General features: G+C 43.5%; 1 protein-coding gene across 11 annotated transcripts in view; it reads left to right on the forward strand.

Annotated features, from left to right (window-relative positions):
- FAM227A (family with sequence similarity 227 member A) overlaps positions 1 to 12,817 on the forward strand; it is a 62,283-nt gene that overhangs the window by 17,017 nt on the left and 32,449 nt on the right. For 8 of the 11 annotated variants that reach the window (XM_044985332.1, XM_044985273.1, XM_044985281.1 and 5 more), the window contains 6 exons: positions 1,776 to 1,928; positions 2,232 to 2,333; positions 4,799 to 4,903; positions 6,782 to 6,905; positions 9,614 to 9,721; positions 10,580 to 10,659. In XM_044985332.1, coding sequence (XP_044841267.1) covers positions 1,776 to 1,928; positions 2,232 to 2,333; positions 4,799 to 4,903; positions 6,782 to 6,905; positions 9,614 to 9,721; positions 10,580 to 10,659 — 672 coding nt within the window. The remainder of the gene's footprint in view (positions 1 to 1,775; positions 1,929 to 2,231; positions 2,334 to 4,798; positions 4,904 to 6,781; positions 6,906 to 9,613; positions 9,722 to 10,579; positions 10,660 to 12,817) is intronic. The other 3 variants (XM_044985312.1, XM_044985322.1, XM_044985339.1) reach the window with 3 other exon arrangements.

Raw genomic sequence — 12,817 nt, forward strand, 5'->3', positions numbered from 1 at the left:
TCTTCTAACTCTAACGTCCTGCAAGGATCTTCTGAACTTCTTGCTAATGCAGACATGGTCGATCTGGTTTTCTGTCATGCCTGCTGGCGATACCCAGGTACTCTTGTGGATCCGCTTGTGAGGAAAGATGCTGCCTCCTATGACCAGGTTGTTAAGTGCACACAGATCCACAAATCTCTCTCCATTCTCACTCATCTCTCCCAGAGCGTGGGTCCCCATGACTTGTTCGTATCCTGTGTTATCAGGTCCAATTTTGGCATTAAAGTCTCCCATAAGGATGGTAATGTCTTTGTCTGGGAGAGTCTCTAATATTTTCTGGAGTCTGTTGTAAAAGTAGTCTTTGTCCTCCTCTTCACTGTCATTGGTTGGAGCGTAGCACTGAACAACATTCATCTTAATCCTCTTCATTTTAGTTCTGAAGGATGCTGTGATGATCCTGGGACCATGTGCCTCCCAACCAATCAGTGCTCTCTGTGCCTGTTTGGACATCATGAAGCCTACTCCCTGTGTGTGGGGTGCGTCGCTCTCTTCATGTCCTGAATACAGCAACAGCTCTCCTGTCAACAGTCGTCTCTGTCCAGCTTGCGTCCATCTTGTCTCGCTAATGCCTAGTAGGGTCAGGTTATTGCTCCTCATCTCTGCTGCAACCTGCGCCGTCTTTCCTGACTCGTACATGGTCCTCACATTCCATGTGCCGATGGTAATCCTCCTGGTTGTAAGAAGGGTGATCGGCTTAGTGGCTTCCTCGCGGCTTTCACCACCCAGCGTCATGCATCTTCGAGTTGAAGACCCTTCTTTTTCTAGGCTAAAAGTCTCTGTTAACTCTATTGTTGGCGTTTCTGTAGCAAGCTGATTTTTACAGGGTGGAGTTGCTAGCCCCACGCCCAACCCTCCTCCTTTACCCTGACTTGGGACAGGCAGATGGCCCCAAAGGACCTCTCTGGTGGAGTTAAATAACCTTAACCTTTCAGTTTCTTGTGTAGCTGCCACACTCATGCCACTAACAGTTTCTGGCATCTTACTCTGGATCTTTTTCTAGCAATGGATGATTAGTCACAGACCCAAGAGTAATGTGCTCTATACAAATGGAAATCATGATTTCCTTCTCCGTGTACATGCATCTGACGAAGTGGGTATTCACCCTCGAAAGCTCATGCTCCAAAATGTCTGTTAGTCTATAAGGTACCACAAGACTCTTTGCTGCTTCTCCCTGGAGTTTGCAGAGGATAAGGGAAGTCACACAGGGAAAAGAACAGCAACTAGTATAAAGACTGCAGCATACTCTTCTCTTTCCATCTTCTGCTGGGTGTCAGCTTTTGGTAGACCAGTGATTTTTAGCCCCTCAAACCATGATCTGACACTCAGCCATTTGCAACCAGTCCTCCAGGAGTGAAACCTCAAAATCTTTTGTGTGATACTTTGGAGTAGCCACCATGAGAATCAACACAACACTTAGGGTCTGAAGTCAATGGCAAAACTCCCATAGACTCCAGTGGGACAGGCTCAAAAACCCTTATAGGGCACTCCTGGTATCTGGACCAATTATAAGTGCCTGAGCAAATCTATTCCAATGGGGACAAGGAATGGACATGGGCTGGTGACCAACACCCGCCTCGCAAACTCCCCATTGAAGTCTCACAACCTAGATAATCGAAGTCTTGAAATAGCTAGTTCCTGCCCTTGAGACATAAAACACCAGGCTGGGAGATTTGAAGGCACTTGTCATCAGTATATGTGTTTTGTATTGTGTCTTTCCTCCCTCTTTGTCACCCTAGCCTCAGAATACATCAGAAAAGAACAAGCTAGTGGAACTGTATCAATACCCAGGGTACAACGAGCATGAGCCAACACCGCTGCCTAATGGGACGGAGCTGGCTGAAGTCATAGAGAAGGTGGTGTGTGCCCAGAGAAAGTCAGCAAGTGGGAAGGTACTCTGCATACTTACAAAGAGCAGCAAATGTGTGCTTGTACCTACAGATGAGTGGATATGCCATGCACATGTATGTGAATGTGAGTGAGTGCTGTGAGAATGTGTGCATTTGTTTCTCAGAAATGGCGTGCTGCTGCTTGTAAGGCTTTGTGAATGAGAGATTCGGAGGTTCTTAAGGATGGATTCGTGGTAGAGTTGAGAACAGGAGAGAGGGTGTGTGAAGATCAGAGTGATTTGCCTTGTGAGTGTATCTTCATCTGTCTGCGCTGCATGAAGTTGTAAAGTTTCATTTCTTTGTCAGACTCCTTTTCCTTCAAAGATGCTGCAGAAGTTTCTCACAACTCCAGTCTCCCAGGCTATCCTGTTGGACAGCTTCTGGTGGTTTTTTCTCCACTTATATCAGGTAAGGAAGAGACTAGGACAAGGGCTTGGATATTGATGTATTTCATGTGGTTCAGCTGAGTTTAGAGTCTCTGCCAGAGGGAAAGTTTGATAAGTGTCTTAAAATAATATTCAAAACAAAAGGTCAAAATTGTGCAGTGTGGTCCACTCCTGCTCCATCTGTCCCTTGTAGGGAGCGAATACCTGCTCCAGCCAGCCCCTACAATGCAATACAGATTAGAGGAGGTATTCTCCCTCCCACTGTGGTAGCATTTAGGGTCTGTACAAATCCCTTAACTAGCCAGAGAGGAATTTGCCTGGGACAAGCACTGTATAAAGCTTGGATCTGATCCAAGGACAGATGGTGTTTTCCCATAACATGACGGTCAGATTCTGGAGAGGGCTCAAGAGACTCTTCCTGCAGGTATGGACTCTTGTCCCGCAGTGGGATCTTAACTTGGTCCTCTCTAGGCTCACAGGCCCGCCCTTTGAGCCGCTGGGTTCCTGCTCCCTTTCCCACCTGTCATGGAAGATTGTGTTCTTGGTGGTGGTGACATCGTCGAGTCAAGTCTCTGAAATTAAAGCCTGGACCTCAGAACCGTCATACACGGTCTTCTACAAAGACAAGGTTCAGCTGTGGCCCCACCCGGCCTTCCTGCTGAAGATATTGTCTACTTTCCATACGAACCAGGACATCATCTTCCCGGTCTTCTGTCCCAAACTGCACAAGACCAGTGAAGAGAGGCATCTTTATGTGCTGAAGGGCTTTGGCTTTTTACTTAGAACATACCAAGCCTTTCAGTAAATCAGCTCAGCTCTTCATCGCTACAGCAGATAGGATGAAGGGCCAGCTGGTGTCCTCGCAGAGGATTTCAAATAGGATCACCTCGTTCATAAGGACCTGTTACAACCTGCCGGGGATTCTGCCACTGCTGATTGCCAGAGCTCAGGTGTCTTCAGCAGCCTTCCAGGTGCACATCCCTGTCGAGATCATCTGTAGAGGTGCAACGTGGTACTCTGTTCACATGTTTACCACTCATTATGACATCACTCAGCAGGCCAGGGATGATGCTGGGTTCGGCAGAGCTGTGTTGCAGTCTCCACATCCGTGAACTCCTACCGACCTCCAGGGGTACTGCTTTGGAGTCACCTAATATGGAATGGACATGAGCAAGCACTCAAAGAAGAAAAGACAGTTACCTTTTCCGTAACCGGTGTTCTTCGAGATGTGTTGCTCATGTCCATTCTACAACCTGCCCTCCTTGCCCACTGTCGGAGTTTCCGGCAAGAAGGAACTGAGGGTTGGGGGAGCTGGCAGTGCCATGTGGGCAGGGGAGGGGAGCCTCCAGAGGGCACCAGAGCCGGTCCCCTACAGATACTGCTGAGGGAAAAACTTCGCGCACCGGTGCATGTGGCGAGCGCACACACCTAATATGGAAAAGGTAGCTGTCTTTTATTACACTCTATGTTAACACCTACAATTATTGTAATCTATTAAAATAATTTAAATTAAATTTAAAAAGTAATATTCAAGCAGTACATCTTTGCTGCTGAAGTTTTAAAGAAAGTCCAACCATTGAACTGGCTAAGCACCTGGAACCAAAGTTGAATATCTAAATCAATTTTTGACTGCCTCTTCTTCATTTCAGGTTATTCAACAAGTTCAGTTCAATGATTAGCTCATTCAGAATTGAGAAACTGATTGGAAGTTGATGACCAGAAACAGTCAGTTCAAAATTCATAACTGCAGATAATATTTTAATAAATCAGCTAGTTTTAAATTAAAAATATGTTTTGATAAATTTATATTTTCCCCCTATGTATCCAGGACATTTAAGGTAGTTTTATTTAACTAATTAAAAAAATTAAATTATGTTTTGTGCATTTTTAATTGAATTCCAATTTTCATCCAGATGTTCCTTGACACAAATCATGAACAAAAAATTAATCATCAGGTGGTAAATAAGAAATGCATCATTCGCCATTTTAAACTTAATGTATGTTAAGCTATATAATTGCTTAAATAAATGTCCATAAATATAGTGTATCATTCTGGTTAGCAAAATAAAATAATAAAAATACCTAGCTTTTATATAATAGATCTCAAAATGCTTTATAAAGGAGGTCAGATGTACCAATTTTAGTGTAAAGGCTCTATTTAGTTACAAATCAACATGTTTTAATGGTTACCAACCACTAAGACTGAAACTTTATTTAGAAAAATAGCTAACGAGTACAAATAGATAACAAGATTAAAATAGATTCTTTAAATCAAGGTTTCCTGTTTGCTGATTTAAATCATTATTAAAATTGGTGATTTAAATCAAAGGGATTTAAATCACCAATTTTAATAAAGGGATTTAAATCAATCCACTCTGCTCATGTACACAAACCTTCAGACAGGCTTGAGGATCTCCATGTTGCTGTGGTTTGATGGGTAGGTGAATGCCTCTCTGATTATTCATTCCTTTCTTTCTTTCTTGGTAGCCAAATAGAGAGATTCAGGGACGGCTGTTTGATCGCATTGCAAAGAATTATGCCGCCCTCCTGTTTGACTGCCACAGGTTCCGCTACCAGAATGCTCTTATTAAAGTGAGTGTAAAAAGGTTTAGAAAAAGCTATAGAGTTGACACTTAAGCAGTGAAATGACCTGGGAATATCCACCACTATCTGCCCCTTTATTTCTGGCCATAGGGATAATCTGACACTAACAACAGTTACCCCATATATAGCACTTCATATTTTTAGAATGCTGTATAGGCATTTACTAATTAATTCTTCCAGGGCTTGGAATGTGCAGTGATCAATTGGATTGAACACTTGTTGAATAGCAGACTATCTTGTCTGATATCCCCACCAGCACTGGTGCAACCTTAGGCATAGGCAGCTGGATAGGGCACCAGAAAATTTGGGGCACCACTGGGTCTTAGTGTCCACCCTACTGGTTTTCCTATCCCTGTTCTGACCCTTCCTGCAGGCTCTGAGTCTTCCTGGGAAGGGGATCTAGTAATTAAAAGAGAAAAAGTCTCCAGCCTGCCAGATCTATTAGCACTGAAACTGTTAAAAGAGCCATTTAAGGGGTAATGAAGACATTTAACAGGCATTTGCCAACCCTCAGGTATCTACTGTCCGTTTCTGAATGTACTGACAAAAACAGTTGTGCATGACTGTAATATTTACTCAGAACATGTCAGTCTACATAGGACCTTAGTTTAAAATTTGCTTTAAAAATATTTCATTAGTGAGTTAGTGAAGATTATAAAATCACTGCAGAGCCCGAGCATGGTGAGGGGGGGTACTGGGGATCGCACAGAGGCCTCTGCCCACATGTATCTGCTGCAGGAGCCCCCAGAAGGCAGCTCCTCCCTGCCGAGCTGCTGCAGGGCTCAAGCCCAGCAAAGCCAGTGAGTGGACTCAGGGCGAGGGCCGCTGGGGAGGGGAGGAGAGGGCTCACAGGGGGGCTGCGCACCCTCCAGGGGAGTTCAGGGGGCGGGGAGGGGGGAACCTGGTCTGGGGAGCAGCCCCTGGGCACGGCTGGCCCCTGGGCATGCTGGCCTATGGGATCTATAAAGGCTTGTTGGGATTTTCCCCTCAATTAACTGATGTTACAGGGCGGGGGCGCAAGATGGAAGTTTCGCCTAGCGCAAAATATCCTTGCACCAGCCCGGATGATACTTGACCTGAAGAATTTATAATATAAACAGACAAGACAGACTCGGGATGTGGGAAGGGGTAGAACACACAAGCACAGTGAAGTATGTGATGGCAGCAAATGACATGTTAATGCCATGGTGGTTTTTGTGAAGGCCCATCTGATTCTGTGGCCTCTTGCTTCCTTTTGGTAAACATGACCTTCAAAGGGGGGGGGGGGGGAAAGGGGTTTGTCTCCTCTTTTGCTTCCAACGATGCAAACATTTTTCTGCTTGTTTCTTAGATTTAGAAATTCATGTCTCCCCATAGAAGACTCTATAATGACTGGAAAACTAGTGACATCACAAGGGACTGAAAGTTGAGCAATTACGAAGGGAAAAGATTTTTATTCAAACTATTTGAAACTTAGGTTTTGGTTTGGGTGTCTGAACACCTGTGTAATGCCAGTGTTTAACAAATATTTGGGAGACAGGATGGCTTTGTTTAGGATTCAGTATCCCCCTCATCCCCTCAGTTAAGGTATGAGAGGTCAACCAACCAGACTTAACATTTTTGATGTTTCTAATGTAAAAAAAACAAGCCGGAGAAATGGCACAAGAAACAAAATTACAATGCTGGCTAAATGATTGTTTATATTAAAATTGAGGATATTCCTTTATGACTGAATCTGCGTGGATTGGAATTTTGGATAGTCCCTGTATATGGGAGGAAGGAATTACAGCCCTTTTAAGCTCTAAGAAAGAACAGTCTGTCCCCAATGTCTCGCCTCTAACCTTTCTAGATTGATGGAGTTCTGATTTTTCTTTCCTTGACCCATAGGTTTTCCCTTCATTGCTGAGCCAAACCTTGTACACCTGCTTCTGCTCCAGCTTTCCAAGATCCTGGTTCAATACACATGAGTTCAAGTCCCAGCTCTGCAATGTGCTGTCAGAGTGGATGGCAGGTGAGAGGGTCTTTTCTTCCTGCTTAAAAGGCAATATGTGCAGGTCATATTCAGCCAAATGGAGGAGAATACTTTCTGGCCTTTCAAACTGCCTTCCTTCCCTGGCCTTAATAAAAATGTCTCTAGCCCCCTTCCATCCTGTGGTACTAGGGAGCAAAAAGAATAGAGAGGAACATAAGGATAGAACTGAGCGAATCATTGACTTTTTGATTTGGAGAGCAAATGCTCTGTTCGGTTCTGAAAATGTTAAGAATTTGTCAGCAAATCTGAAAAGTCTTTGTCAGACCAGCAAACTTCATGTCCATGTCTGAAACTTTTAGCCCAGGGATTAAGGTGTTTGCCTGGAATATGGGAGACCCAGGTTTGAATCCCCACTCTGGAGCAGGGACTTGAACTCAGATTTCCCCTCTCCCAGGTGAGCATTGTAACCACCAGGCTGGTTTAAGTTTGGTTGCTCTTAGTCTCTCCTGTGCAAGCAGTTTCACTTTCTATAAATACTTAAATATTCACTGGGCCAAAGAGAGAGTGAATGAGAACCAGGGCTGCCTGGCGGGTATGGGAGATAACAGTTTGAGGGCCCCTAAACTGAGATGGGTTGTAGCCTGGTGTGTGGGGTCACAGCACCACTCAAAATTGGTCTGGCAGCCCCTCTGTCATGAGGGAGAAGTGGTCAGGAAGAATGGTACTGTGATCCTGTGCGCCATGTCCCCATGCCCAGAGTGGGGAGCTGGGCCCAGCCCTGTGGGACAGGAGCCGCCACTGTGGAGTGAACTCGCTCTTCAAACCTCCCCTCTCTCCCACTGGGGCTTCCTCTTAGTGGTAAATTTTTGGAAGGGTGTGGTTTTTGGATTTTGCTCTGGATTCCCCCAAAATCTCTGTGTGGCCCTGTTGACAAAAACTTATAACCTGGTAATGAGAGCCCTTATTTGGGAGGTATGAGCTTTGGATTCATATCTTCTCTCTGCCTGAGTCAGAGGAGGGATTTGAATCCATATCTCCTGGTTGCTGGCCTGGAAAAAGTTTTTTCTCTGTCAAAACTGAGTCAAATTCATGAATAGTTTCTGGTTGACCAAAACTTCATTTTTGGTGAATAAATTGTTAATCTAAAAAATTTCACCCAGTTCTAATTATGGGACCCTGGTACACAATTTCCGGATCTCTGGGAGAAATTCCTGGTCATTCTTTCTCCATCACCCTACTCGTTTTGGTGGCCTGAAGCAAACATAAAATCAATTCCTGGGAGTCGGGTGTTCTGGGTGGGATGTTTTCTTCCTGGAGTTCATCCCTCTTTGATAGACAGGAGATAAAAGTCCAATGGACATTTTCAGCCTCTGAAGCAATGAATACTCACTGCAAACTGGGTTTTCACTCTCCTCTTACCACCCCTCCGTCTTCAATTTATCTCACTTCTGTATGTCTCTTCATTCTGCTCTGTCTCGTTCTTACCTTCACTATCATTCTGTCTTTCTGTCACTTTGATTTTCTCTTATGTTCTCCTTTCAAATGAAATAATTTTAATATTAGTCTTAATAATGATATGAACATAGGATTGGGAGCAAGCAACTCCTGAATTCTATACCCAGTCCTGGGACAGATTTCCTCTGACGTCTTGGCCAATTACTAGCTTTCTCCCTTGGCATCTCCATGTGTATACTGTGGACGATAGAGCATCTCCTGGGGCATTGTGAGAGTTAATGTTTGTTGCAACTCTGAAGATGAAAAGTGCTACAAAAGTGCCAAACTGTATTCTCTCTTTCTCTTATTACTTAACATAAAAACATAAGAACGGCCATAGTGGGTCAGACCAAAGGTCCATCAAGCCCAGTATCCTGTCCTCTGACAGTGGCCAACGGCAGGTGTCCCAAAGGGAATGAACAGACAGGTTATCATCAAGTGATCCATGCCTTGTCACCCAATCCCAGCTTCTGGCAAACAGAGGCTAGGGACACCATTCCTGCCCATCCTGGCTAATAGCCATTGATGGACCTATCTTCCATGAATCTATCTAGCTCCCTTTTGAACCCTGTTATAGTATTGGCCTTCACAACACCCTCTGGCAAGGAGTTCCAGAGGTTGACAGTGTGTTGCGTTAAAAAATACTTTCTTGTGTTTGTTTTAAACCTGATGCCTATTAATTTCATTTGGTGGCCCCTTGTTCTTGTATTATGAGAAGGAATAAATAATACTTCCTTATTTACTTTCTCTATACCACTCATGATTTTATAGACCTCTATCATATCCCCCCTTAGTTGCCTCCTTTCCAAGCTGAAAAGTCTCCGTTTTATTAATCTCTCCTCATACGGAAGCCTTTCTATACACCTAATCATTTCTGTTGCTCTTTTCTGAACCTTTTCCAATTCCAATATATCTTTTTTGAGATGGGACGACCACATCTGCACACAGATGCCCATTGAGTGGATGATTTCAGACAACTATCCACAATGACTCCAAGATCTTTCTTGAGTGGTAACAGCTAATTTAGACCCCATCATTGTTATATGTATAGTTAGGATTATGTTTTCCAATGTACATTACTTTGCATTCATCAACATTAAATTTCATCTGACATTTTGTTGCCCAGTCACCCAGTTTTGCGAGATCCTTTTGTAGCTCTTTTTTGTACTTCTTCTTTTGCTGTTTCTCTCTCCTTCATTTCTAGTCTCTCACTATTTCTCATTTTACCGCTCCCCCCTCTCCCCCGCCCTTAGGGACACTGCCTGTCCCAGGGAGCTACAGTAACTGGGACTACTCCCATCTGGAACCAGAGAGATTTAGGAGGGAAGACTTGCTGTCAACAAAGGGAAAGCAGAGGAGAGGTAAGAGCACTGATGAAATAGCTTCCCCTCCACACACCCCCATGTTCCTGCTGAGCTGAACAGGGGCTTGGTGTCCAAACCAGGCATCCACTGTTCCATACAAAATGCCTTGTCTTTACAGGACCAACAAATAGCTGTGCTGGGGAGCTAGAAAAATGGCATAGCATGAGTCAGAGGCCTGGCTTCAGGTTGATATATTGTATCTGAGTGATGTATTTGTGAGCTGCCCTTTTGTCAGGGAGAACTGATAAATACCCATTTGCAACCAGAGCATCCTCGCTAAAGAACTTTTGAATGATTGGCGATGACCTCAGTTAAGCTGGGATAAGTGCTCTTTGCCAGCATGCAGATTTGCATTCAATTCTCTGTCTCTTATTCTCTGTTTCATCAGGCAAGGGGAGAGCTGCAGGGACCAGGCTTGGTTCTATAGGAGTAGTACTCTGCACTGCTGTGGGGGAGACCTGGCTTCGTTCCCTGTCCTAGGTTCTCATTCCTCTCTGGGTCAGCGAGGGAAGCAGGGAGCACATTATGTTACTCATCAGTACCCACTCTGGCTAGCTTAGAAGTGGTTTTGGCAGATCCCAAAGGGGATCCCATCCAAGGTCATGACGTGTGCGATTGCAACAAGGGTGGTGCATTTAATAGGGATAAAGGAGACTATTCATCATTCTATAAGGAACACAAAGGACCTTAACAAATACAGACTGTAAATACAGGGGCAGAACCAAGATCTCGTTCAGTGACTGCACTGAGTCCCAAGTAAACAGAGTTTTGTATAGAGTGTTCTCTCTAGCCAGACTTGGTCCTAGGTCACAGATTTAAAAATGATGAGCAATATGTGTCACTGTTTTTCCCCAGAATCCTGTGTCCCCTTTGCTTCCTCAAAGGCTTCTGGCAACCCAGAAAAGACTCCTCAGCCATCCATTCAACCATACAAGGTAAAGAGCATCTTGTTCATGAAGACATGCAACAAGGCAAGGGAGGATGTCATAGAAATGGAGACATTTGAGACTGAAATGATCCATTTCACATAAGAACATAAGAACGGCCGTACCGGGTCAGACCAAAGGTCCATCTAGCCCAGTGTCTGTCTACCGACAGTGGCCAATGCCAGGTGCCCCAGAGGGAGTGAACCTAACAGGCAATGATCAAGTGATCTCTCTCCTGCCATCCATCTCCATCCTCTGACGAACAGAGGCTAGGGACACCATTCTTACCCATCCTAGCTAATAGCCATTTATGGACTTAGCCACCATGAATTTATCCAGTCCCCTTTTAAACATTGTTATAGTCCTAGCCTTCACAACCTCCTCAGGTAAGGAGTTCCACAAGTTGACTGTGCGCTGCGTGAAGAAGAACTTCCTTTTATTTGTTTTAAACCTGCTGCCTATTAATTTCATTTGCTGACCCCTAGTTCTTGTATTATGGGAATAAGTAAATAACTTTTCCTTATCCACTTTTTCAACATCACTCATGATTTTATATACCTCTATCATGTCCCCCCTTAGTCTTCTCTTTTCCAAGCTGAAGAGTCCTAGCCTCTTCAATCTTTCCTCATATGGGACCCTCTCTAACCCCCTAATCATTTTAGTTGCCCTTTTCTGAACCTTTTCTTTTTCTAGCGCTAGAACATCTCTTCATCTTTCCCCTTTCTCCTGCTAGTGCAGACTTGTTCCGTGTTCTTTTGTCCCATTGGCTGTTAAATGACTTGGGAGAAGGGACTTTCCCCTCACCACTAGAAAAGGTTTCCTCATATCCATCTATTTTTTTTATCTTTGCTCATCTTCATCCCATTACTCTGAGTTATGTTTTCTGTAAACATCTTGTACAATTCCTCTGCTATCCTGGGATTTACACTCAGAGGGTTTCCTTTACTAGCTAACCTTAGATCTTGATAATCATTGCCCATAGTCTTACTCCCTGAGCCAAGGAAGAGCCTTCCCAAGAAACAAAGAAGTCAGACAGGCATGTTCAGTTTAGACGCCTGTTCCAAGTGCTTGAATATTACTAAGATTCACAAAATCTGAATACAGTACAATTCCTATTTTACAAAATAATTGGGGATTGAGGAGTTCGTAACATTGAACATCTCAACATTACAGTAGGTATGGTGAATAAGTTGCAGTATGGTGTACTGCATTCCTTTCCTCTTCTCCTTCAAACTACTACAAAGCGATTTCCAATGCATTGAAGGAATTGGAACATGAAGGGATGTTGACTTATTCTTTACTGTCATCGCTTTTGTTTAGATGATATTTTTTCCTATCAGAAAAAATGGTTCATATAACTGATCGTTCATAAGACTAGTGTTCATAAAATTGACGTTCTGCTGTATTACAGGTGAAAGTTTACCATGATTAGAAACTCATATTTTGAAAAGATGTAGTGCAAGCGAAATGTGAGCACTCCATCTATAACTGTGGCTTTGAGCGTTTGGTTAAATCGGGGTAGGCAACCTATGGCACGTGTGCCGAAGGCGACACGCAAGCTGATTTTCAGTGGCACTCACACTGCCCGGATCCTGGCCACCGGTCTGGGGGGCTCTGCATTTTAATTTAATTTTAAATGAAGCTGCTTAAACATTTTAAAAACCTTATTTACTTTATATACAACAATAGTTTAGTTATATATTATAGACTTATAGAAAGAGCCCTTCTAAAAACATTAAAATGTATTATCGGCACGCGAAACCTTAACTTAGAGTGAATAAATGAAGACTCGGCACACCACTTCCAAAAGGTTGCCGACCCCTGGGTTAAATGATAAGATAGCTATTGTTTTTGCATTGCAGCAAGTAACTTTTCTTGATGTTTAAAAGTGGTTTTTTAAAATGTTATAAATAGCCACAATGGTAGGTACTAACCCAAGTGATTTGGTTGTACTAATCTCAAAAGTAGAAACAGACCGAAATCACAGTGTCCACAGATTTAATTTTTGTTAAACGAAAAGGGAGATGAAGCAGCATGAATTATTTTTGAGTTAACGTACAATCACGTCTCACTATTTATTTGTTCATTCACTAGTAACCTAACACATTGCTTGTGTTCCAAGTTTAACCAGCTAGCAACCGTAACTTATTATTTATGGATTTCATGA

Source organism: Mauremys mutica, chromosome 1 (genome assembly GCF_020497125.1).
Source record: "Mauremys mutica isolate MM-2020 ecotype Southern chromosome 1, ASM2049712v1, whole genome shotgun sequence".
NCBI lineage: Eukaryota > Metazoa > Chordata > Testudines > Geoemydidae > Mauremys > Mauremys mutica.